This window comes from Nylanderia fulva, unplaced genomic scaffold (genome assembly GCF_048542155.1).
Source record: "Nylanderia fulva isolate GAGA-0341 unplaced genomic scaffold, ASM4854215v1 Scaffold17, whole genome shotgun sequence".
Classification (NCBI taxonomy): Eukaryota; Metazoa; Arthropoda; class Insecta; order Hymenoptera; family Formicidae; genus Nylanderia; species Nylanderia fulva.
In genome coordinates, this window is record NW_028189945.1 from 2,340,232 (window position 1) to 2,364,749 (window position 24,518).

At 32.6% G+C, this 24,518-nt stretch overlaps 3 protein-coding genes across 8 annotated transcripts in view; 2 read left to right on the forward strand and 1 right to left on the reverse strand.

Annotated features, from left to right (window-relative positions):
• Positions 1–6,404, forward strand: part of Lpin (phosphatidate phosphatase LPIN) — a 20,620-nt gene extending 14,216 nt beyond the window's left edge. For 3 of the 4 annotated variants that reach the window (XM_029312232.2, XM_085481146.1, XM_085481145.1), the window contains 6 exons: positions 236–760; positions 892–976; positions 1,064–1,331; positions 1,418–1,921; positions 2,017–2,120; positions 3,964–6,404. In XM_029312232.2, the coding sequence (XP_029168065.1) occupies positions 236–760; positions 892–976; positions 1,064–1,331; positions 1,418–1,921; positions 2,017–2,120; positions 3,964–4,114 (1,637 nt within the window). In that variant the 3' untranslated portion in view covers positions 4,115–6,404. Of the gene's footprint in view, positions 1–235; positions 761–891; positions 977–1,063; positions 1,332–1,417; positions 1,922–2,016; positions 2,121–2,753; positions 3,198–3,963 lie in introns of all 4 variants that reach the window. The other variant, XR_014924393.1, reaches the window with a different exon arrangement.
• Positions 6,405–7,346: 942 nt separating this feature from the next.
• On the reverse strand, positions 7,347–8,945 carry RpLP0-like (ribosomal protein LP0-like). Its single transcript, XM_029312028.2, has 4 exons — positions 8,639–8,945; positions 8,033–8,352; positions 7,641–7,877; positions 7,347–7,562 (listed from the first exon to the last, which is right to left on the reverse strand). The coding sequence occupies exons 1-4, from the start codon at positions 8,664–8,666 to the stop codon at positions 7,419–7,421; spliced, it is 729 nt and encodes a 242-aa protein (XP_029167861.2). The 5' UTR covers positions 8,667–8,945; the 3' UTR covers positions 7,347–7,418.
• Positions 8,946–9,616: 671 nt separating this feature from the next.
• 14-3-3zeta (tyrosine 3-monooxygenase/tryptophan 5-monooxygenase activation protein zeta) overlaps positions 9,617–24,518 on the forward strand; it is a 50,491-nt gene continuing 35,589 nt past the window's right edge. Inside the window, exon 1 of one of the 3 annotated variants that reach the window (XM_029312027.2) lies at positions 9,617–9,746. The gene's annotated coding sequence lies outside the window, so the exon portion shown is untranslated. The remainder of the gene's footprint in view (positions 9,747–24,518) is intronic. The other 2 variants (XM_029312026.2, XM_029312024.2) reach the window with 2 other exon arrangements.

The following is a 24,518-nucleotide window of genomic DNA, read 5'->3' on the forward strand; positions in this document are numbered from 1 at the left end:
GAAATATTTAATGCAAATATTTCATATAATTTGTAATTTTTTTCTAAACTGGAAGAATTTACAGCTTTCTATTAGTAATAAGTAGAATTAAATGACTAACAAAGTTATGTTTTTGTACATAAAATTTATGATTTCTGTTGTTTTAATTAATGCAAACTATTTGGTTGCAGAATTGCTTCAATATTGCTTTTTATATTTTATGTATTTATTAAAACGTGTATATTATTCTTTTTAGATGGAAAAGTAATGGATGAAGAGGATACAGAATCTGGTAATGGGCCTAGCTTACCTCAAAGCCCCAATAGTGTTGAGGGAGCCATCGGTGGACCAAAGTCGCTGGACAGCGACTTCGAGGAACCAAAGCACTCTATATTCGATAATAATATAGAAATAAGTATGTCCCTGTGCGGTGGACTAGACAACGAAAACGGTCCAGCCAAGGAGGCTTTCCACGAAAATTTATTGCATTTTGAGGACATTTGCACTGATCCGAAACTATACGAAAATCCAAACTTGGTTGTGAGAATCAACGGAAAATTTTACAATTGGACTACAGCTTGTCCAATAGTATTGACCTACGTCGTTTTTCAAAGACACTTACCGCAACGTGCGATCGAAAGTCTGTACATGTCGTTGCCGGTGCACGAGGATAAGAAGACAGAAAACAATGGGAAGCCCGAGAGTCGTAGTGGATACAGTTCTTGGTTTTCTTGGAGACGTTCCACGCAACCTCCCAAGAAACCACAGGACATTAATCCAAGTAAGATATTTAAATTTTTTATTTTATTTAATAAATGTTCTATATTTTACACACATATCCTATAGTTTACATAAATAATTATATTTGTTTCACGTTTTGTTAACATATGGCTTCTATTGATTTTGTCACAGCTGAGGAAAGTGCCGTGCAGCTATCTGAACAGATTCTGGAAACTAAAGTTGCAACGAATGAAGAAACACCCTCTGCTAATAATGGGTAAATCTTGAGGGTTTTGCTTTTTTTAAATATTCAACTCTTTATATTTCTATTAACAATAATTCTACTAATTATATCTGTTTACAGAGAGGAAAAGACTGAGCAAGACACAGACTTGCCAAACTCGACAGAGGTGGTGGAAACTTGTACAAGATTAACACCCGCGTCAAGCGAAACTACGCTTGCAAAGACTGAAAAAACGCGTGAGGGAGAGGGCGAAGGGTACAGCGGCGGTGAGGATTCCGACAGTAATCATAATGAATCACCAGGTATTAAGATACCTATTGAGAGAAGACCATATTACGAATCCACGGAGAAATACCGTAAAACTTTACGATTGTCATCTGAACAGATTGTAAGTAAATTCACATACATATGTTTCACGCAATCGTATAAAATATAAATAAAAATTTAATGAATTTTTGTGTGATTTCTTTAAAGGCAAGTCTTGATCTGAAGGACGGCGCTAACGAAGTGGTTTTCAGCGTAACCACCGCTTATCAGGGTACGAAACGCTGCAAATGTCACATTTACAAATGGAAATGGGATGATAAGATCGTCATTTCTGATATCGATGGCACTATCACGAAATCCGATGTCTTGGGTCATATTCTACCGATAGTAGGCAAGGATTGGGCTCAATCAGGAGTCGCTCAACTGTTCACTAAAATCAAGAATAACGGTTATAAATTATTATACCTTTCGGCGAGGGCGATCGGGCAGGCTGGAGGCACTCGGGAATATCTGAGAAATTTGAGACAAGGAGATCTGACGTTGCCGGAGGGTCCGTTACTCTTGAATCCTACTAGCTTGATCTTGGCATTCCATCGTGAAGTAATAGAGAAGAAGCCGGAAGAATTCAAGATTTCTTGTCTAAAAGATATTCAAGCGTTATTCCCTGACGGAACCGAACCATTTTATGCTGGATATGGAAATCGCATAAATGTATGATTAATAAATTATATATATCTTGTCGATTATTTATAACTTGAATTAATATAAAATTATATATAATTATATGTAAAAATTTTTATAAATAGGATGTATGGGCATATCGAGCAGTAGGCATTCCTATAATGCGGATCTTTACCATCAACCACCGAGGGGAATTAAAACATGAATTGACGCAAACATTCCAATCTTCGTAAGTATTGCATTATTGTCGTTTATTGATAATAAATCTTATTTTTCTGTGTGTCGAGAACACATTAACAGAACAAAACTGGATATTGAAAACATGTATATTTGATTTGTCGCAATAGCTATGTATATAATAATTATATACTTAGGCTATTTTATATTTTTCTTTTCTCCTAACATAATTCTTTTTTATGCTTTATAGCATATTTTTCCTTTTTATCAATTTGATTTTGATCTCTTAAATCTAATAACACTGTGCTGTTGAATACACATATTTTCTTATACATATTAGTCTCATAACAATGTGTGTCAGACAATCGTTTTATTTACAGATGGGATACGTGACAATAATTTTACAATTACAAATTGTATAGCTTATAACATAACATTTAATCCTATTGCCTTTTTCCTTAGCTGACGTTGGCCTTCTAGAGCTTACTAACAATTTTTTATTATCTGATTATTTTTATTAAAAATGTTAGAAGAGTTTAAATTAATTAACAAACTGGATCACGCCCTTTTCGTACTAAAGATCAATTATGATAAGGGCTTGAGCATTGGAGAATGAAGTTATTGGTTGAAAAAAACGCACTTTTTTCAGTGGGTATTGATAGGTCGGATATTTCTGTGATTACAGTTATGCGCGTCAATGCAATATCATCAATGAGTTGTTCCCGCCACCAATGCCAAACGTCTACTGATAGCGACACAATCATAAATTTTATCAGATGAATTAATTAAATTAATTCAAGTATTATGTACAGTAAAATACCAATGATATCCGGTTATATTTAATGCATTCTTGTATTGTATGCTTAAAACACATTGTCTTGCATAATACAATCTATGCTTCATTTTTCGATAATTGACTTAGTACAAAGTTAAAATATTTTTATATACATGAGCAATATGACAGATATGATGAGATAAAGAAAATTGCAATTATAAATATTAAACCGGATACATCAAATGTAAATTATACATCAAGTAAAAATGTAAATTAGATACCTTAGTATACTATGTTTTGGGATGTATATTTGGTCGCGCAACAACTCCCATCTATCTTCTTATGATTTATAGGGTAAGCAATTGTTTTGTACAAGCTTCTTATTATCGCTTGAATACGCTTTGATTTTTAGCCATTCTAACATCTCGTCATTGGGAACAACATACATTTTCCATTTGTTTCAGGCAGTAATGGGAAAAACTGGTATTAAATTCATAAGAATGTTTTGAAATTTTGATTTCTAAATTTACAGATAAAATCATGCTTGTCGTCGCTCAAACTCATCTTATTTTTTATTTGCTTATCGTCCATAATTTTTCAACCAGCCACTTCATGATTGCTCTTACTAAACTGGTTCCTCAATCACTCAATCATTAATGAATATTAATGTTACTTATAAAATATCATAAATAATCATAGCTCAGCTGTAAATGCTAAGGTGTTTTGTATCTATTTTTATTTTATCTGTGATTTGATCATATAACTTATTTATGATTTATATTTTTTAATCTTTTTAATTTATTTTGTACAAATTTCATATCAATCTAATCAATTGGATCTTAGGTGTATTGTATTATATATAAATTTATATTTTAATTTAACTCTTATTTGACGTTTGTATGTAATACATTCACTTCACACTTAATACAGTATACATTAAGAAATATTTCAATATTGACAAAACTGTTAAATATTTTCTTAATAGTTTATGTATAATATTAATTCATTTTACCTAAACTATAAATGTAAATTAAACATTCATTTTTCAGCCATACTGACAGTACAAGGATACAGCTGTGTTTGACACATGTTCTGCAATTTTTATTTGTTCTCTTTATAGATATTCTAATATGAGCTTCATCGTCGACCACGTATTTCCGGCATGGCGAGAGGATGCAACCGACGAGTTTAGTAACTTTGCATATTGGCGGGATCCGATAGCCGAAGTACCGAAACTCGAGGAACTTTACGCTCAGGCTCAAACTACCTAAAGAATTTACTTTATTCTATAACTATCACTCGCTTGTATGCACTACGAACGAGATGATCATCATATTTAGCTAACTTTTATACCCTGTGCGTTGATTGTAGTGACTTTGATAGGTGTGATTGTCCCATGTTAATATGCTAGAAGTCTTGAAAATAGGAGCTACAGATATTACACTTATTGTTTAGATATTAAGCAGTTATATGTAATAAGATTAAAAATCACTTATATGGCATCTTTATATAAAGATATAACGTGTTAATTATAACTTAATTTATATTATATCTAAGTTATATATAAACTCTTTTATACACATATATATTTAAGTTTATATATAAAATTTTTTTTTATTAGTGATCTGAAAAGTAAATTTGATTTATACATAACACATTCCATAGTTTCGTTATATTTTGTGTTAAACGAGATATTCGAATATGTTCTTACATATTAGTTGGGTTTAATCACACCAGTCAATGTACACAACTAGAAATTAGATATAATACAGGTATACATGCTTTATAATATAATGAAAGCGAGTCTTATACTACGCATTATGCTTGATAAGATATGCAAACTCTCTGTGTCAAGTGACATTGTCAGAATCATTGTAGAACACATTTTGGAAATCGATAGCTAAAAAAAAATTTCGTAGTTCTTTGTGCATCGCGCGAATTATCTATATTCATGACGCAACACTTATCTTGGACACAGCCTCGCTTGTTACTGCACATATGTAAGTTTTATACAAGCGTCTAATTGTCTATGTACGTGTTGTCAATTTTCTATATTGAACTGAATTGGAATTTTGTTTACTAATTGATAATAGGACATGATTCTAGGATGTAAAATATGTTAACAGACAAATAGTTAAGTATTTGTTGTTTATGTTCCCTATTTTTTTTAGATAGCTATATATATATAATTTCAGAGAACTATAGTTTATTTTTGTATGAGATCTCGATTAAGTTAGCGTGCTGTGAAATTGCCATATCCTTCAAACTAAGTTATCATTTACATTGTGATATTCTTGATCAAATTAAGGATTATGAAGTAGATAACGTGTACAAACATGGATTTCTTTTGAACACCAACATTAAGGTAGCCTTATAAAATATTTTTGTTAGTACTTTACGAATCTACTCTGTATTCCATATAGATCATATGTGACGTATTTTTTTATTTATTATTTAATAGCCCTCTAATCATGGTTGTTGTAATACATTCTATCAATTTTCAGTCTTTCATAAGTTACCTTTGTGACGTATAGATTAAGTTATTGTTTTAGTTCGATTGAGTGATTGATAACGTGAAAATAATATCGACAAATTCACACTTCGTGCTTCTCGAGTCATGTAATTGAAGCACAAATATATAGGTACAACTATATCCAGCCAAAGAGGATAGACGTTACATATTCGCAATAGATTATGTTTCATTAATGAAATATTTAAAATAGGACAACAAAACAAGTAAAATTACAAAACAAAATTAAATAATTTTTCATGGCGTTTTTATTTAGAAAAATGTAATAGCACAGAGTGTGATAAAGTTATGACAAAAAGAAATGTACAGATTCTATATTATTTACTTGGAACAGACACTGTTTGATGATTGATTTGGAACAATTTAACTATTAATTTAATGTATATTGTATATGTAATAGGGAACGTAATGTTATATACTATATTTATAATTATTTAGTATTTATAATTTTTGTAGTATTTATATTCATTTTTTGTTAAAATTACATTATTCTGGTACAAATAAATTTAGACAGTCTGTTTACAATTTCCTTTGTTTTGTTTATAATTTGTTTACATATATTACAATGACACAGCCATTCTTTGTAATAATGAAAAGAGAAAAAATCCTCTCTTTTTAATATGCAAATTGGTTTAAAAATTCAAAATAAGAAACATCATAGAAAAGTGATAAGAACATGGTGTAATTTTTCAGATTTAATATTTTTATTAAGTAATATTATTTTTACAGAAATGGAGAAATCTCATTATGTATGAAATAATGTAAAAAAAATTTTATATAAGAGATGATAAGTACATCTCTGTGGCGATTAAATTTTTCATGTCAATAATCACAGTAGCACATTACCTGTAAGATTATTTCTTCGTTATAATGCAATATATTTTATTGGATTCAATTTATTTGATTTCTCTTAGTAGAGTATTGATGCATCGTTTTACATAAGTTCCTCTACATAATAAATGTATGCCCTGTATCCTTAAGAATCATAAATAATAAAAATCATAAAAATGGCTACTTTAGCACAATTCAAATATGATCGTTTTGTATTAATAATAGTTGTTGATTTTCGTCAATCTTTGTTTTTTTATCATTAATATAAAAATATGACTATTATAATTCAAATTCTTTATTAATTATAACAAAATATTTTTTCTAAAAAAATGTTTCGTCTTATATTCACTACATTAATTATATTTTTTAAGCTGTTACTATATTTTATACCTACAATGTACAATATATGTTAGAATGATTTGTACAATCTTGGTTTGATTGACGTTCTGCTCGGCCAACGAGTTTTAGTCTGAAATGTTTAACATTCTTTAACATATTTACAAAATGCATAGCAATATTTCACAGGAAAGTACGATTCACAAATTGACACGATGATTATTTAAATTATTCAGCATTTATTTCATCGTGTACCTCATGTTTTAATTTTTGTATATATTTTCTTCTAATATCTTCATTATCTGAATGTTCTAAAGACTCAACAGAAGATGTATTGTACCTCTTATCAGAATCAAAATCAAAAATTACTTTGGGTGCATTATTATATGTTTGTGTGTGATTCATGGATGGGCTCAAGTACCAATAATACATAGCCTAAAAAGTTTTATTTAAAACATGAATGAATTATTATGTATATAAAAAAGACAGTAATTATGATAGAAACATTCTGACAAAAGTTGAGAAAGAAATATGTCAAATTTTACTCACCCACAATATACCAATCATCCAAAGTATAGTTAAAACTAGTGTTTGCATATTTTCAATATAATAACTTAATATGGATTTTAAATTTATATATAAATTTTTGATGAAATTAATTATTTAAAATACTACAAATTTTGTTTGACATGTTTAAATTATCAATTATACAGTTTTCATTTGTTATATATCTTAGATATTTTTAAGTATGATAATTTCATGACACACGAATGAATCATTTTATTAGAAACTTTAAATAAAGTAGCTACAAATAATAAAATATATTTACATACAAAATTAAATGTACATATATTTCTTTTTATAATCAACAAATGTTTTTATTCATTGTTTTCTACATCCATTTCTTCCTCATCAATTACTTCTGCATTATCTGCTGCTTTAAGTTTTTTAAAACCATGCTTCTTTGTATACACTCCCAAAAGTAACAACTTAAAAACTGCTAATGGTTTATCCAATAATTTCTGCAAAATATATCAAAGAATTAATAACTTTTTGAAATTTTATTAGGTTAGATATTATAAAAGATTCAAAATATATACCAGAATTTGTGCCTGTTCCGGTGTCAGTACATCATTTTTCTGACAAATTTTGAATGGTTTAGTTAAAGTGATAACTCCCTTTTGCAATGAGGTAGGCAAACCCAGTTTTCTTAATTGTGGTTCCATAGTGTGTTGAAATTGTGACAAAGGTCCCTCTGGTAATTCAATTGTATGAGGTGTTACAAATCCAGAACGAGCAAACTCCATTTCTTCATACTCTTCTGTCCATTCCATTACCTACATATACAAATGCATTATTAAATTTTTAATATAATATAATTTTGTGACACAAAGTTTAAACACTTATTTTTCTGTATAAATTGATGATAGAATTTATCTGATTTTAGCTTTAATTTCAGCTTATTACAATTTCAATTTATATATTTATGTACCTCTTTCTTTGATCTGTTAGTAAATAATAGGCCACATTGACCTTTCATCGAATGATTTTTTATCGCATTAGCCAATTTATGTATGCCATCTGCAACCTCTGTCTCTTGTGATTTTCCCAGTCCCAATGCAATTATTCTAAGTTTTCCAAAAAAGAATCTACTGTCTTTCCATTCTGTACGCAAATCAAGAAGCTTAGTATTGCGTGTATTTTGAACAGAGATTAAGAATATGCGATTGTACTCTTCTACACATTTCTTAACATCTTCTACGATCCGCTGTTTCAAAGCTAAGCCTTTCTTATTGGTTTTAGTAAGAGATACTGTAACAAAAATATTTTAATTAGAGGTGTGCATTTATATTGCATAATATTATATTACACAGTATAATATTATTATTACAAAGATGCAACAAATGACACAAGTATTTATATAACGTAAAAGCATATAAAAGCTATAAATAATTTGTGTTGCAACAAAATTATCTATATATTTAATTGTAAAATTAAATCATTGAATATTAGTTATAGAGGTTAATAGAATCAAGATAGCTATTTTTAAAAATATTTCATCTATGAAATTATAAAATTAATAATTCTATAAAAGTACCTTTTTTGTCCCTCTTTGAAATTGGCATCTTCGAGATTAAATTCTTTTGCAGAAAGAAATAGAATTAACAAATATCCAAATATACACGTGATTGTACAAACACACTCTTTTTCAGGTTTCAGCGCCATTCGCTCGGACTGTCAGCGAACTAAAATTGAGTCACGTGACAAGGAATAGATATATGGTGAAGAAAATTAGGCGCGTGCACCTTCTGCGTAAGTAATAAATTTTGCTACGAAACTTCTATTTGTTTTGTCGATGTCGATATTTACGATGGAAAGTTTTTTCATTCGGATGACAACGTTATTTACAATGTAATAATCGTTACTATGTTTCATCGTAAAAAACATGTATGCAACCGAGAATATTACTTTTAACCTTACAATTAGATTTCTCACAAACCGTGTAGAAAAATTGTGTACAATTTTTACAAATATGTTATTAAATTGTAAACAATGTAATATATTCAATTTTGATATAATTATATAGCATTTTTGTGAACATTAAGCTTTTTAAGATATATGAAGAAGACGTGTAGGAAATTGAATAGATTTCTTCCCTCAATCGTTCAAAAAAGTATTTTATTTAGCCAGATTATTTTATTTATAAAACTTCGATTGATACTTTTTGAAATTTTACATATTGAATTTATATAATGAAAATTGTCTGTATTCTATATTTTTATAAAGATAATTAGATTAATTAGTAATCTCTCTAAAAAATCAATTTCCTTTACGATGAAAAAAAATTGTCGAAAGTTTTTGAAATTTATATAAATAATCTTTAAATTTGAGTTTTGAAACCAACCTACAATTTTCACTAAACAAAATATTCCTTTTCATCGAAATAATAATTTGATTAACATTCACAATAATTAGCTCGTTCTAATTATTTCTTCTGTCCTTCTTAGATACGAAATTTCGAAAATCGCTCGAGAGCTCGCGATTCAAATTCGCGCGGGCGCCGCGCCGGAAGTCGGCGCGCTCGCGGCCGGCAAGATGGTGGCTTCCGCTGGTCGCGCCAGTGCATTCAGCGAGAGCGTAGTGAACGGTAGCCGTTGAACACGTCGAAAGCTCGATTTCCCAGGTCGCTTACAGCACTCCGAAAGGTGAGTCCCCCCACGTCACCCACGAGTGCTTCGCCCGTCCGGGCGGCCTCGTGTCTCGTTGACATTCGCGATCTCGCGCGTCGCGGACGTCCGCGAATTAACGCGATGTGCGCCGTAAGGCGGCCCGTGTGAACCCCGTAGCTGCCATGCAGCAGCCCGAGACGACGTCGCGAGAGTCTCTCGCCGGCCGTATCGTTTCTCTCTCTCTCTCTCTCTCTTCTTTCCCTCTCTGTCTCCTCGATTTCGCGGAATCGAATTTAATCGCCATTCGGCCTGACAATGAGCCACAGGAAAGATTGTTTCGCGATCCGAAGGCGGCCGCTTGCCGCAACGATGACGCACGAGACGCGAGAGAGAGAGAGAGAAAGAGAGAGAGACAAGGAGCGCCCATCGTCTCGGCGCCGCCATGTTGCGACCGGCGACGAAATTCCTCGCACGTTGCCGGGCTATCTCGAGGGAAAGATATCTGCGTGCTCCGGTGGTTATCAATCGGACGATAACCGGGAGTTGTAGAAGGTGACGATTTTACGGGAACGAGGGAGAGAGAGAGAGAAAGGAGGCTAGCTCGACTACGCTCGCCTGACCATTCGCATCGATCGCTTTTTTCCATCCCTATCTATCCCTCTCTTTCTCTCCCGTGATTTTTTTTTGGACTTATTTACAGAGCGCTACGTAAAAAATTATTATCTGCGATGCCGTAATCGCGTCATTTCTCTCTGATTCGCTGTTTGAAAGAATCTTGGCGGTGTTTTTCGATATTTAGTTAACCGATATACTGTAGAAACTGCGTGTTTCTAGCGCGAGAAAGAGAGTAGGTGGGTGACTTTTATTAATGACATGTGCACCGCGAAATCGATACGCGAAACGAGGATGTTTCAAGTTATGAGCATTCTTGGCCGATCATATTTGTGGAATCGCGAATAAGCGATATCTTCCACTTTTTTTGCGGCAACTTTGCCGTTTGAAAGGTTGCCCACCTTTGTTTTTATCTACACATCTTGTGTATGTGTCAACAGACAAATGTACAAAGCCGTAATCTACGAGACAGGTGATCTACATATGTCGCGAATACATCTTTATGTGCCTACTTATATGTGTTCTTATCGCTAAAGTCCGCGACTGACGCTAATATATATCGCGTATTAACCTACATTAATTTTTAAAATGCAAATGTCAAATTTTCTCCTTTGCAGAAGACCGATTTTCTTGCAATTAATTACAAATGTCAAAATTTTTCCCTTGCATAAAACTGATTTTCTTACAGTGAATTTTTCTTAGCTTCAAAAAAATATCGTTGTCGGATAATTATATTTCCTTTTTTATTTACACGTCACGTATATATCGCGCATTAGCTGAATTAATTTTTTAAATACAAATGTCAAAATTTCTCTTTTGCATAAAACCGATTTTCTTGCAATTAATGTGAAAAAAATATTGTTATTGGATAATTATATTTCTATTTTTTATTCACATGTCTCATATATTTGCGCACCTAAATTAATTTTTAGCCTGAAAAAAAAACATTGCTATATTGGATAATTATATTTCCATTTTTTATTTACACACTTTTATGATGAAATTTTTTCTACTGAAATCCATTTTTTATACATACTACATAGAGAGAATTTTTCGTACATTTTACTGCAAAGTTCACTATAAATTTTATCATGTTTGGTAAGCCGAAAATTACGATTTTATATTTTATGGTGGTAAATATTAATCAGAGAGAGAAACTCCATGAAATTCTTCACGTTATCTTACAATTATAAAAAAAAAATTTTCAGGATAAATTCTAAGAAAAAAAATTCTGTGTAAAAAAATTATTACTCTACATCATTTTATTAATCTGCAGTATATCACGAACAATTTTTTATCTACAGTAAAATAACGAAATTGGATGTTAATAGCAGGAAAGTGTTAAGTAATTTTTTTTTATACGTGTATAATGAAGCAGAACTTCCGATGTAATGCATACTCTTTCGGAGATATCGCTTCGATAAACGAATCTCTCTCTCTCACTCTCACGAAGCTTTCTTCACTAATTTAGGTGTGTAATGAACGATATTATCAGATTACCTGTCCGCATTCTGTTCCCGCCCATCCTCGCCTCTAAGTCATCGAACAGTCGGCAAGGTCTCTTTTCGCCAAGGCCGACATCCTCCTCTTCTTTCTCTTTACTCCCTCTGATCGCCTCCGCGGTTCTCTATGTATTTGCGTAACGAGCGAGAAGGCCTCTTTTACGTTCCGAAGGCCATCGCATTTCTCACTCTCGCGATCACTCGTGGCTGTCACCATTCATCCGTCGACGGCTTTACTGACCGATCGTAACCTACCTAAGCACGCGAGAGAGAAAACGATACTTGCATACGAGCTATTGAGAAGAAGCATTCAAGTCTATACGACAGGTTTTGTCTTCCGTAAAAATTCGAAATCTTTGAATTTCAGTAATTTTTTGTGAGTCGTAATTGCGAATTTATATAATATAATATAAAGATTCAAAGAAAGATATACATTGTTTTTATTAAAAAATTGCGTGAAATGAAAAAAATCGATTAAACATGAGACAAGTTTTAGCTTCTGTCAAAACTCAAAATCTTAAAATCTCAATAATTTTTTTGTAAGTTAGAAATTCGAATTTATAATATTAAGATTCAAAAGAGAGAAGATAAATTATTTTTTCATTAAAAAAATTGCGACTTGGAAAGAATTTGAGCCTGTTTCTGACATTCCCATTTTTTAATAATTTAAATTAAATTTATGAAGAAATATTCGATGTCTGATTCACCATTATTTTTGTTTCACGCGATGATTAATATATTATATTATAATTAATATACGATTAAGTGAGAAAAATACATTATTTTGAGAACCTGCTGACAATATTATTATAGCTCGCGGGAAGAGCGAGACACGGATTAATTGAAATATCGATTGTGGTATAAGCTTGTGTAGTAGATTCGAGATACAGGTGAGAGATCCGTTTATCAGCGCATTCCCGGAAACACGATATGTGGTTTCTATAATCAAGTTAGTTTGCCATCTAATGTGTTGCTAGACAGAGATCTAAAATAAACTTGAATTTCATAAACCCTATAATAATTCTATAGAAACAGATTGAAAATTCTATAGCCTTATCGAGTACTTTTGAAATTAATTAATCGCTAAGAAAAAAACATTTTTTCTTGGCAAAAATTATACGGAGAATGCCGCAAATTTATTTCAGAAATAAAATAGTATCAAAAATGTCAGATAAATAATTGTTTCGATTGTATATTATTAATTTGTATATAATAATCGATGCGCAATCATATGCTGCATACGCAATTATATATGCGCTTGTTTAATGTGATCCAATTCTGCGAGATACATATGCACACATATACAACATATCTCTCGGGACTGCTTACAGCAATTACTGTTCCGTTGTATTACAGCGCGAGCTGTAATCGGAGTATCCATTTAATCAAAATGATTTGACGTTAATGATTATTCTGATACATTATTTACCGTAATGTTGAGGCATCGCATGCCGCTATAACTTCATTAATTTATACGGAGCACCCTTAATTGGTAAATATGGCCATGGGCCTTCGGTAATCCATCGAGCTCTCGCGATGTTCAAGAATTTTCGATTTAGCGCGCGACTTATTTATCGGGATCCACATCAAATAATCGATTTATAACGCGCCAATTTGAAATATACCTCTTTTTCTCTCCCTCGGGCTATTTATCTGAATTTTACATAATGCATACGTCCGCGTCAACTCGGCTTTGAATGCGCATGAAAGCGTTCCCGAAATCATATATTTCGCCTGTCGATGATATGCAGCGTCAGTTTATAATTCCATCGCTTGTCGATCTCGCGGATAACGTCACAGCCAATCAAAAATGTGTCGGTAGTTTACGCGCCGTTTGTAATTAAATTTATGCAATTTCGAGCGATTCAGTTTCGCAGATTTCGCGAATTATTTTTTTATTCGCGTATTAAGATATATTCTTTTTTTTTTTGCACGATATATATTCGATTAAAAAAATTTTTGATATTCTTACCTTTATTATATAAATAATTCGCGATTATATATAGATGCTGTTAGTTGCTAATGATGGAAAATTGAAAACCGATGTATGCCAAAACCAGCTACGAGAATGTTTCGTATAATGCTTCTAATTTTATCGAAAATGCGCTAGTAAAATCTCTGACGTGATTTTATTGATTTGCTTTTAGTCGAGCATAGACGATCGTAAACACGATTCACTCGCGATTCCACACACAATCTCTTTTAGATATTGTTCGAGTCGCTATTAATTCATTACTATTCGAAAAATTTAGCATCTTCAAGAGATTGCAAGTATTTTTTTTATATTTCGTTTACGAAAAAAATTGCTGTAAATATTCGACCATCATAATAAAGTTTTTTAATTTAGAAGCAAAATTAATTGCTAGAAATTTCTGGGTTTATTACCGCGAGCAATTTTTATCGTACATATTTGACATAATTGCATAAAATGTTTGCATAAAATTTCTCGTTGCTATCGTGGAAATTATTAAATTCGCGGTTGCAGCCAACAAGAGGCAATCAGATCTCTCCCTTATATTTGACGGTTGGCGAAGCGCGCGTTAATGGATCTCTGAAAATCGCGTTTCTGCCGTAATGATTATTCCATCTGCGGATGGAATTCGACTTGACGCGAGCTCATTTCCTCGTTGGAAAGCGGCGCCCGTGATCGGAATTGCGTCAGGCTTATTCAAGAAAGTCGTATTCATTCCGTTGCATCGTCGTTCGCATTTTGCAGCTTATATATATATATATATATATAAAATATTAGTTTTTAGTCGAAATGTAGCGTATCTGATTTGTAGTCCGCGATAACAGGCTTCTGCTGATAATTACGTGCGATAACATATTTATTCTAGAGATCTATATATATTTATATAATATATATTATTTATATAATTAATCTTTGTCTTATTGTACAACGTTTTTACATTTTTACATTTTTCTTATCTTTTTATCTTATTACCCATTATATTTTACATTTTTATACATTACAATAAATATCTGATCAATTAAATTAAAAATAAAATAAAATACGTTGCACCATTATAACAATAAAATATATATTTATATATATAATAATTGGAAAGAATTTTCCAATATTCGAACATCTTTGTAAGAAAACTTATAACATATATCTACATAAATTACCTGGAATAACAAATGATTAAAGAAAAAATTCTTTATGTAATGCTAGCCAACTATCGTGATAATATCTTTCTCACGAAAATAAATCGATCGACGTTTATTGAAGATGGAATTAAATCGCGTTTTTTTGTAATCAGAAAATGGAAATTCGTCGGTAGGTATTGCGAGGATGTTTTGAAGAATTCGGCGATTTTTATCGGCGGCGATGGCTGCGCATTTAGCATCTCGCAAGTTTTCATTTGCACGAACGTGTGTTGCGCGTTAATTATCGCGTATCAATTAGTCCCACGTTTCGGTGCGAGCTCTGTCATTAACGCGTGTCTCTCGGCATCGTCGACTCGAGCTATCCCGGACGTTGAAACTGTTTCGGGCGCTACGCAATTTGCGTTTACCGGCGTTTTAAGCTATTGGAAACTCGTTCGAATTAACACGCGAATTACGCAACAGGGAAATTCGAAACTCGGAGCATTTTGGGGAAATTAGCAATAGTCGGATGTATAATGTTCCTTTTTTTAAATCTTATGTTATCGCTATATATAATTATCACGCGTCAAAAATATATAATATGTATATAGAATGACAATAAAAAAGAAGAAGAAAACGGAATTATTAAATTATTTTCTTAGCGATTTTTTAAACGTTGAAACAGTTTTTTTAAATTACCCTTTGCATTCCGCAAATATTAATTCAGATATGTTTTTATCGCGGAAACGTGAATTTTAATAAGTGCACGTGTGTGTTTTTGCAGAATACAGGAATTTCGCGGAATAAAAAGGAAATCAGTGGAAATTATTTGCAACATCAAAGTGCTTTTGATACGCAAGAGACTTTAAAAAATACAATGGGAATTGTTTTAACGTAAAAAGGATTTTCGCGGAATACACGTGTATACACGGTCCTTCCGATATATATATATATATATTATTAGCATTGTGAATTCGAGAGGTGATGGCCGCATTTGTGCGACAGACGTTATTGTCTTAATTAATAAATATCTCGCGATCTGCTCTACCGTGAAAAAAAAGTCGCGTTGAATAACCGCGTGCATTCGCGCGCAAGGACGTGATAACAGAAATTGCGTAATAGCGTGAATAGCAACGATTAAGGAGAGGCATCAATCGGCACGTAACCCGGGTTGCGTAATATACGTCTGCGGCGGAAGGGCAATCTATTAAATTGACATTTTCGTTGCGGGCCGTCGAGTTATCGATTCTCGTATCGATATATAGCGCCAGATTAAATGGTCAGGGAGAGCGGATCCCAAAGGCCAATCGTAACTATCTCCTTGGGAACACTTTATGCTCGATCTCGACGGGAGGGCAATAGGATTTCATTATTACGGTAATGCGGAAGTGAAGTGCGAACTAATAGGGAACGTATTGCTTGGCAGGAATGAGATGGAAAATTCTACTTAGAATTTCTGAATATAAAAATTCCCAATTAAAATTCCCCGTTGAAATGTTCTTATATGTGCGGAATTTAAAAATTATTATTCAGAGAATTAGAATTGTGACATTCGTAGAATCTGTACTATACACATATACATATAATTAAAAGCATTGAAATTATTTTTATGAAATAATTTATTATTTATAGACTATTATGTAGATAATAATTTCAATGATTTTAATTATAGGCAATAAAGTCTCTACGCGTGATTTTTTACAATTCTAAATCTTAGGATAGATTTTGCAGATCAGATTTTATATATTACTTCATCTGAGAGATTTCACAAGTTTTATATAAGTATTCGCAGATTTTAAATTTGCGAAAGTTACAAACTTAAATTCTCCGAATAATTTTTAAATGATCAGGAAAGCTTTTCTAAAAATAATTAAAATTATTTTTAGAAAAATCAAATGTCAAATAAAGAATTTTATCTCAAGCGCGAAAAATTTCTTGGATAATCTTTTTGTTTTCTCTCAATGTTGGCGCGTGCAAAACGCGCGTAAACAAACACCCTCGCCAACCCTTATTCAAGCTCAGCTGGATGATTGCGCAACCCCCTCCGGCAGATCTCGTCGACGAACCCTTCGGCGGGGGGTCGCACTTGCAAAAGTGGTTGTGAGAAAAGAGGGTCTCTCGACTCGCTTTTAAGAAACGACGCTTTTAGCGCCCGATATTTTCATCCTAAGTGAATTTACTGAGATAATAAGCCGATGCTATACGTAATTGACATTCCCTATCAACGTTCAGATTGCATCTCCGAAAGGATTTCTCTCCCTTTCTCTTGTGATACGTAGAGATTAAATGGCACGATTTCGCGTTCCGCACGAAAAAGTTATAATTAAAACGAGATAAAAAGAGAAAGATATCTTTCAAGATAAACTGCTTCTATAGAAATATACTTGTCCTTAACTCTGGCGCGTAATTTCTTATATAAAAAATATTAAAATACATGATTTTTTAATTACAAGAAAACATATTTTTTAGCGGTGTTATCGGGGGAAAAAATTAGATCCTCTGAAATTGATAATATATATATATTTTCGTCGAATCTATAATGAACATCTCGAGCTTTTACGATAATTACATAAAAATTACATTCAAGTAGTAATGAATTATGAATTATGAGCGACTCTCTGTAAAAATTTTAATTCTAATCGAGCTCGAGAGGATTAGTGCTCCGGTGTGTCAAGGTTGCATTGTGGATCGTTACTCGCACGAGCACCGTATCGCGACTCATCATCTCTCGTTAATTAGTAGTCCGGGGAAAACGGATTAGGATCGAGTGCTTAGGGAATGGCGAACCGGTCGTGCGGTGAAAATTAGAAGGCGCACTATAATCCGATTGCACAGCTATATACGTATAACGATTTATGTTTTCCCTCGTAATTTGAAGATGGAATATGCCGTTTATTCCGTAAATTTTGCTGCGTAGGTACTAATCAATCTCATTTTAATGTTCTTTTTTTAAAGACTTTTTTTTCATTTAAAGAGAGATTTGGAAAACAGACTTCTGTGTTAAAAGAGGTTGATTAAATTTAAATTCTCTTTTCCTCTCTGACTTTTTATAGTTTTCTAAAATAAAAATTTATGTAAAGCGATATTTTTAAAATCAAATATCTCGATTTAAAAATTATTATTATCTCCATTCTATATAATTTTCGATTTTCGATATTTCAGTATCGAGATAATGATGATTTATTTTGCTTTGGCCTTTTTTGGCATCAAACTCAATTTTCCATTATATTCCGCACTAAAGCTTGTGCAATCCCACATGGGGATCGCAGATATCGCAGGCGTTATTCGCGAACGCGTGTGCGAATGACGTGTCCGTGACGGCAGAGAGCGGCCGCGTGCGTGACTCATGTTGAGAAATACACGGAAACTGCGTACAGAAATAAAATCGTCGAAGGAGTGAATTGTCGCGAGAGAGCGGAGCGTAATCCATAATTAGCTCTGAATATGCAAGTTGCGAATAGAGAAGTAAAGGTACTGAATCATCCACGTTCTCTGAAAGATATCAATTTCTTTCTCTGCGTCATAAATTTTCTCAAGACGACTCCGAGGAGAATCGTGTAGACGTGGCCAAATATAACAATAACTTCGAATAACCGATGATTATATATATATATATATATATATACACATATGTATGATTTCTGAAAAGTTATTAATTTTTCCCAGCGATGCAAGATCCGTCAAATACAATCATTATAAAAACCGACACATTGTCTTCATAAAAAATTGTTTTATTAAAAATTAATGAAATGTAAAAAAAAATTAATTTTAAAAATATTATTAAAATTTTATTAATTTTTGCAATGATTATATCCGACAGATATCTTGTATTGCTAGAAAAAAATATGTAACTCTGCAGGATTCATATGTAGCAAAAAATTAAAATAAATATGCAGTTTCAAGCACATTATTCTTTTCCTTATGAACAAAGATACAAACTTTACGAACGCTTCTCGTATATGCATACACAGGGTGTCTAGCGGTTAAGGAAATCTGGAAAACCGGGCATTGTCAGGGAATTTTATAAATCTGGAATTGTTAGTGCAAAAAGTCAGGAAATTTTACTATTTATCTGGATTTTTTCACATTATTCTACATTTGTTTCAATAATTTGAAATTTTTTATTAAATAAATATAAATTTTTTCCCTTGATTCCCAGTACGCTAATTTTCTGTGTTAAAAATCGATTCATCTACAGCGCGTGTTCTTTAATTTATATTTTCATGACATGTTTGCTTCGATTATCGTACATAATGCAGATTGTATAATTGATTTAACTTTTTGTTTCAAATTGATTTATATCATATAGATGTATGCAAATGATATATTTGGAAAAAATAATAAAATAATAAGTGAGGGAAAAAATGAATTTCTGGAAAATCTGAAAAAGTCGGAATTGAGTCTGCTGGATACCCTGATATACACGTATGAATTTCTCTCCGTTTCTCGATTCGCGCTACGCGTGCCATACGTGCGCGAGATGCAGAGAGCGCAAAAAGTCGCGACGTACGCGACGCTTGACATCAGCCGCTATTCCAAGCCGGGTGACGCACTACTATCTTTCGTCGAGTCGCGTCCGTGTCGTGATTAGCGTACGCCGCATCGCGCCACGCCGTGCCGGTGTGCGTGCACGTGCGTAACGTAAAGGTTCTCGCGTGCAGCCTCTTTTTCCGGTCGGTTCACCATCGACGTGCAGGGGACGTAAGTAACAACGTCCCCGGCGATCATCATTCGCATAGTCGATCCATCTCACGTAGAGACATACTCGACAGGATATACGCAACGCGATTCTCCTCGAACGTTTAAGGCCTTGCGAACAATAAAGAAAACATAAGAATTATTTTAGAATAATAAAATCGAAAAGATTCTGACGATAAGATAAAAATACATGAATTCAAGTATAAAGGACTAATAAGGGCTGAGTCTTTGTCATTTTATTATTTAAAAATAAAATTCCTATTCCCCTAATATTTAATATTTATTTGTACGCAGGGTCTGAAGATATTAGATATGTTAGATATATCGATGATTATGTAAATATTCGTTGTATGAAGAAATATATGTTAGGTATGTTCTAAGTAAAAATCCATGATACTGTATCGTGGGTTTCAGAAAAGGAAATAATTTTTATCATTTATAGGCTCTCTCAATCGCGTAGATATAATGTCACTTGAATGTCACATGAAATTGAAAGATATTAAAAGTATGCAAACACGTTTCTTATCGTATCTGAGATAAGAAGCAATGTCTTTATCTTTCTCTCTCTATCTTAAGATTTATCATATAAACCGAATATAAAGGGAATATGTCCAATAATATACGGAATAAATATTAATATACAAATTATAAGTAACACAAATTTAAATAATAATATGTAAATAGAATAAATACATATTTTGAAAATATGTTTTGTAAATATTCGAGAATATACATTTATGTATATACATATATATATATTCTGTCATACACAGAATATATCTTGTATGAATTCTCTGGTGAATGAAGCGAAGTCTGTTAAAGTACACACAAAAAAATATCTTGAACGAATCTATTTTTTCTGTTCTTACGCATTTTTGATTGAATTCGCGCGCGTAGATCTGTCTGAATGAAACTCGGAAGCACCTAGTAAAGATGAGACAACCGATTGTGAATGACAGTATGGTAGAGTGTGGCCTCTACGCAATAGCCGCGTTAGATAACTGCTGACTCACGCGAGTTGCCAGGGAAAATGCATTCTCATCTGCCCCAGAAAGAAGCATGGCATTTTTATCGTTACTAATTATTAAGAGCCGAGATATCTCAAAAAATTTAGAAAGAGCTTCGACAAAAGTATACTCTCTAAATTTCTTGGAATGAAAACCGAACAATCTCATTCCAAAAGAGTGGAATTTTACTCCAAAAGAGTGAGATTCCACTCCAAGAAATTTAGAGAGCATGGCAATTTTTTTTTATTATAATTTTATAAGAAAACTATAAGCTTAAAATTTTTAAAATTAATAAAAATTAATAAAAAAATATCGAATATATATAATCTATTATTTTTCTATGGAGATTATATATATTCGATTATTAATTATCATATTTTTCATTCATTTTTATTATATTTTCCAAATTTTCAGCAAAGTTCTCTTATTAAATTATACCAAAAAGAAAATAATAATTAATAATTGAATAAATAATCTATTATTTGTATGAAAATATTGCTCGCAAAAGACATTTTTTTCTTGCGATATTTCTTGCGTTTAATGGATATTTATCTCTTCGGAAAGCTGGCAAAATCCGGCGTTTATGTATCCGTAGTCATTTCAGTCGCGTTTCACGTGGTGATATCGCTCCAGATAACGTCGGCGATATTACAATTCGCGCTCGGATATTCAGCATTGTGCGATAGGCGCCTATTGTGTTCGCAGAGAGAGCGTATATTGGCGTCTCTTCTCATACTTGAAAGAGAGAGAGAGAGAGAGAGAGAAGTTGTGTGTATATATATGTATGTGAAACTGCCGAGACGTCGGGAATATTTAGGATTCAAGTGACTTCGTAGGCTATTATCGTTTAGTCGACTCTGTTTTGCGACAAGCACGCATAATCTCTCGAAGTAATGAAAAATTAATCTTCCTTCTTAACATTTTCAAGGAAACGCGCTTTGGAAAATAATGTGTACACTAAAAAATTGTTAACTTGACTAAATCTTTCAACTAAATATTATTTTGTTAATTGAACCTATAAATACTTAAATTAAATATAACATTAAATTGAACAAAACATATATTTGACTTAAATATTAATATATGTTGATTTAACGAAATAGTAATTTAGTTGAAAGGTTTAGTCAATTTAACACATTTTTGTTCAGTGCATTTAATATTATACATCATCCTACGTGATTTGTTTCATAATAGTTGAATCGGACTTTTTTTTTAATCACAGAGCTGCATCGTTAGTCTGCAAGAGTAGTAACTTGTACGAAAAGATGTAAAACTCCAATTTCATGATTGCATTAAATGCAATTTTTTAATTAAAATTATTTTGCAATTTATTAAGAATGATTTAGATATAATAGATATTAGATGAGGGATTTTATAGAAATATTTATATTCTTTTTCAAATATATATCTTTTATAATTTATGTCGCAAACACACAAATTCTCATTAAACGTAAACGCGCGTTTGTTAATGAAACTGAATTAAAATTTCAATATCGTTTCCCTGATTCGTACTGGCTCGACGATAAAATAGCGGAGAAAGAGAAAAAGAGGAGTTGAAAAGTGCACTGATTGCAGTTTGTCGGGTGGAGAAAAAGAGAGGAAGGCTAACCCTCGTCTCTCTTTCGACCTTCGTTTGCACGATGAAAGCCCTTGGGCTAAAGTGGCTGATGCGTGTGTACACGTACACAATGCCGTTTACACGCGTATATACGTGCCACCTGTGGCTCGTTCGTCCACTCGACAACGACGATTTCGAGTAGATTTTACGTCACCTCAATCTGGACCAGTTTCATACCGCATTATCGAGGAAAATCCCTAATAACACGCGCAACCCCGTCGAGAACGCAAAAGTACATTATAGCGTATTTTTGTACGAGCAGAAATTCTTAAATCGCGTACAATTATAAAAGATTTTCGCTCGTTTTTTTCTTAAACGAAATGTTATTTTCAGATTAATTAGAGAACAGCATTTTTATATACAATATATATTTTTGGCAATTATAAGCATTATTGTCTGATTAACGTAAGAACAGATGACAGACATGTCACAATATTTCTATATTCTAGAGACAGTGAATTTTTGCATAGATAGTTAAATAAAATTATAGATTAGATTAAATTAATGCATCTAATTATATTTTATTCTACGTAAACAAAAATAATTAAATTAGCAATATAAAGAGCTGTATAAAGCTCCTGAGATTAATCGAAGAAAACATTTTATTATTTTATTTTATCTCCGTCTCTGCAAGTACATATTAATGAATCCAAATGTTTTCTTTCTCATCTCTATCAGTCAATTACACATTAATTAAATTTCGAAAACCATTGGACGGTTCTCTCGTCGAGAAAGAATGATTTCGCTCGACATCGTTAAATCCGACTGTTAATCGAACAGCAGCAGCACCCTGTAGAAAAGAACCGCGATGACGAGAGAGGTCAACGAGCTTTCCGATTAGTCCGCGTTTTTCCATTCTACAGAAAGATCGCGATAACCGACTAACTCGGTGCGCGCGTCGCAGTTTTAATACACATTTGCAATTATCGATTTACATTCCTGGCTGCGCTCTGGCTGTTTGCTGCTGCTCGTGACGGCGACGACGTCGTTGCCGTCGATGTTTTCCATTGATTCGAGAGTCGTTCGCATTTCTGCCCGCTTTTTTTGGTATTTTCGACGAACGATATATCGATCCGACGTCGCTTTCAAGTCTCCGACCAGCCGTTCTCGCTATATACCAAACCGATGCACGGCTGGTCGGTCCGTTGTTTTTATCTTTCCTCGACTTTTTAACCGGGTAGGTTATATACGCGCAAGCCCCCATACATTTTCGAGATTGAAATTCGACGAAATCGCTTCTGCAGATTAAAATGGCTCGCGTCGATTTTTAGGCGGACGTCGCGTGAAAAATATACGCGTTCCATTTTCTCTCGTTCACGTTTTTTTTTTTTTTTTTACTCTATCGTTCTTTATTCTAAATTTTCTTCACTCCGACTTTCGTCTTTTTTGGGGTCTTAATTTAAATTTAAAAAAATTCCAATAATAGTACATTATTTTATTTATTTATTAATATTTTCACTGTATCGTTCTTTATTCTTAATTTGAAAACAATTCAAATAATAGTAGATTCTTGTATTTATTTTTTCTTCGCTCTATTTCTCTTGTTCGGAAATACGATGATAATGTAATTGAAATTATGATTTTATATCGCTGTAATTTGCATGCGACATATCGAGTGACCAAGTCAATTGCCTCATAAACCAGAGAGGATTTTTATCGCCTAACATTATGTTGATTGCAATAAATAGACCATGCTATTCTCGAGTACTGTTAGAAATTTAATTATCGGTTGCAGTGTGTGTCGTATACGAATGTACGGACTCTTTTGTAATGTCCTATTTTTCAATTTCGCATTTTTTTTTATATGTTGATAAAACGATAAATCCTAATGAACTCTGGATGAAGTTCAACAGATTTTTTTATTTAATTCACTAGCACATGAACGATTTGATTAAAAATATATTATACAGCGCCACAGCTTTTGATAACTTTAGAATAATTACGGCTCTGTAATATATTAAATATAAATAAGAAACGATAAAATTAGTGAAGTCGCCAGTGATGAGTAAAACCATACAAATTTATTGAAATTTCGACCTAACTGGCCAGTACAATTAAATTGGAAACACTACCTTTCGACCCTTAGGTACGGGTCCTTTTCAAGTGTAACTTTCAAGATGTTGATTCGACAGCAGTAAAATTACTCAATAATAATTTTACTGCTGTCAAATCAACATCTTGAAAGTTACACTTGAAAAGGACCCGTACCTAAGGGTCGAAAGGTAGTGTTTCCAATTTAATTGTACTGGCCAGTTGGGTCGAAATTTCAATAAATTTATAA

Bases quoted from the DNA above. Each gene is read 5' to 3' on its own strand.
- RpLP0-like (XM_029312028.2), bottom strand. From the start codon at position 8,666: ATGCCAATTTCAAAGAGGGACAAAAAAG. The intron at 7,878-8,032 runs GTACATAAATAT...TTGTATATGTAG, and splicing joins CTAACAGATCAAAGAAAGAG to GTAATGGAATGGACAGAAGA. The intron at 7,563-7,640 runs GTATATATTTTG...TATATTTTGCAG, and splicing joins CGGAACAGGCACAAATTCTG to AAATTATTGGATAAACCATT.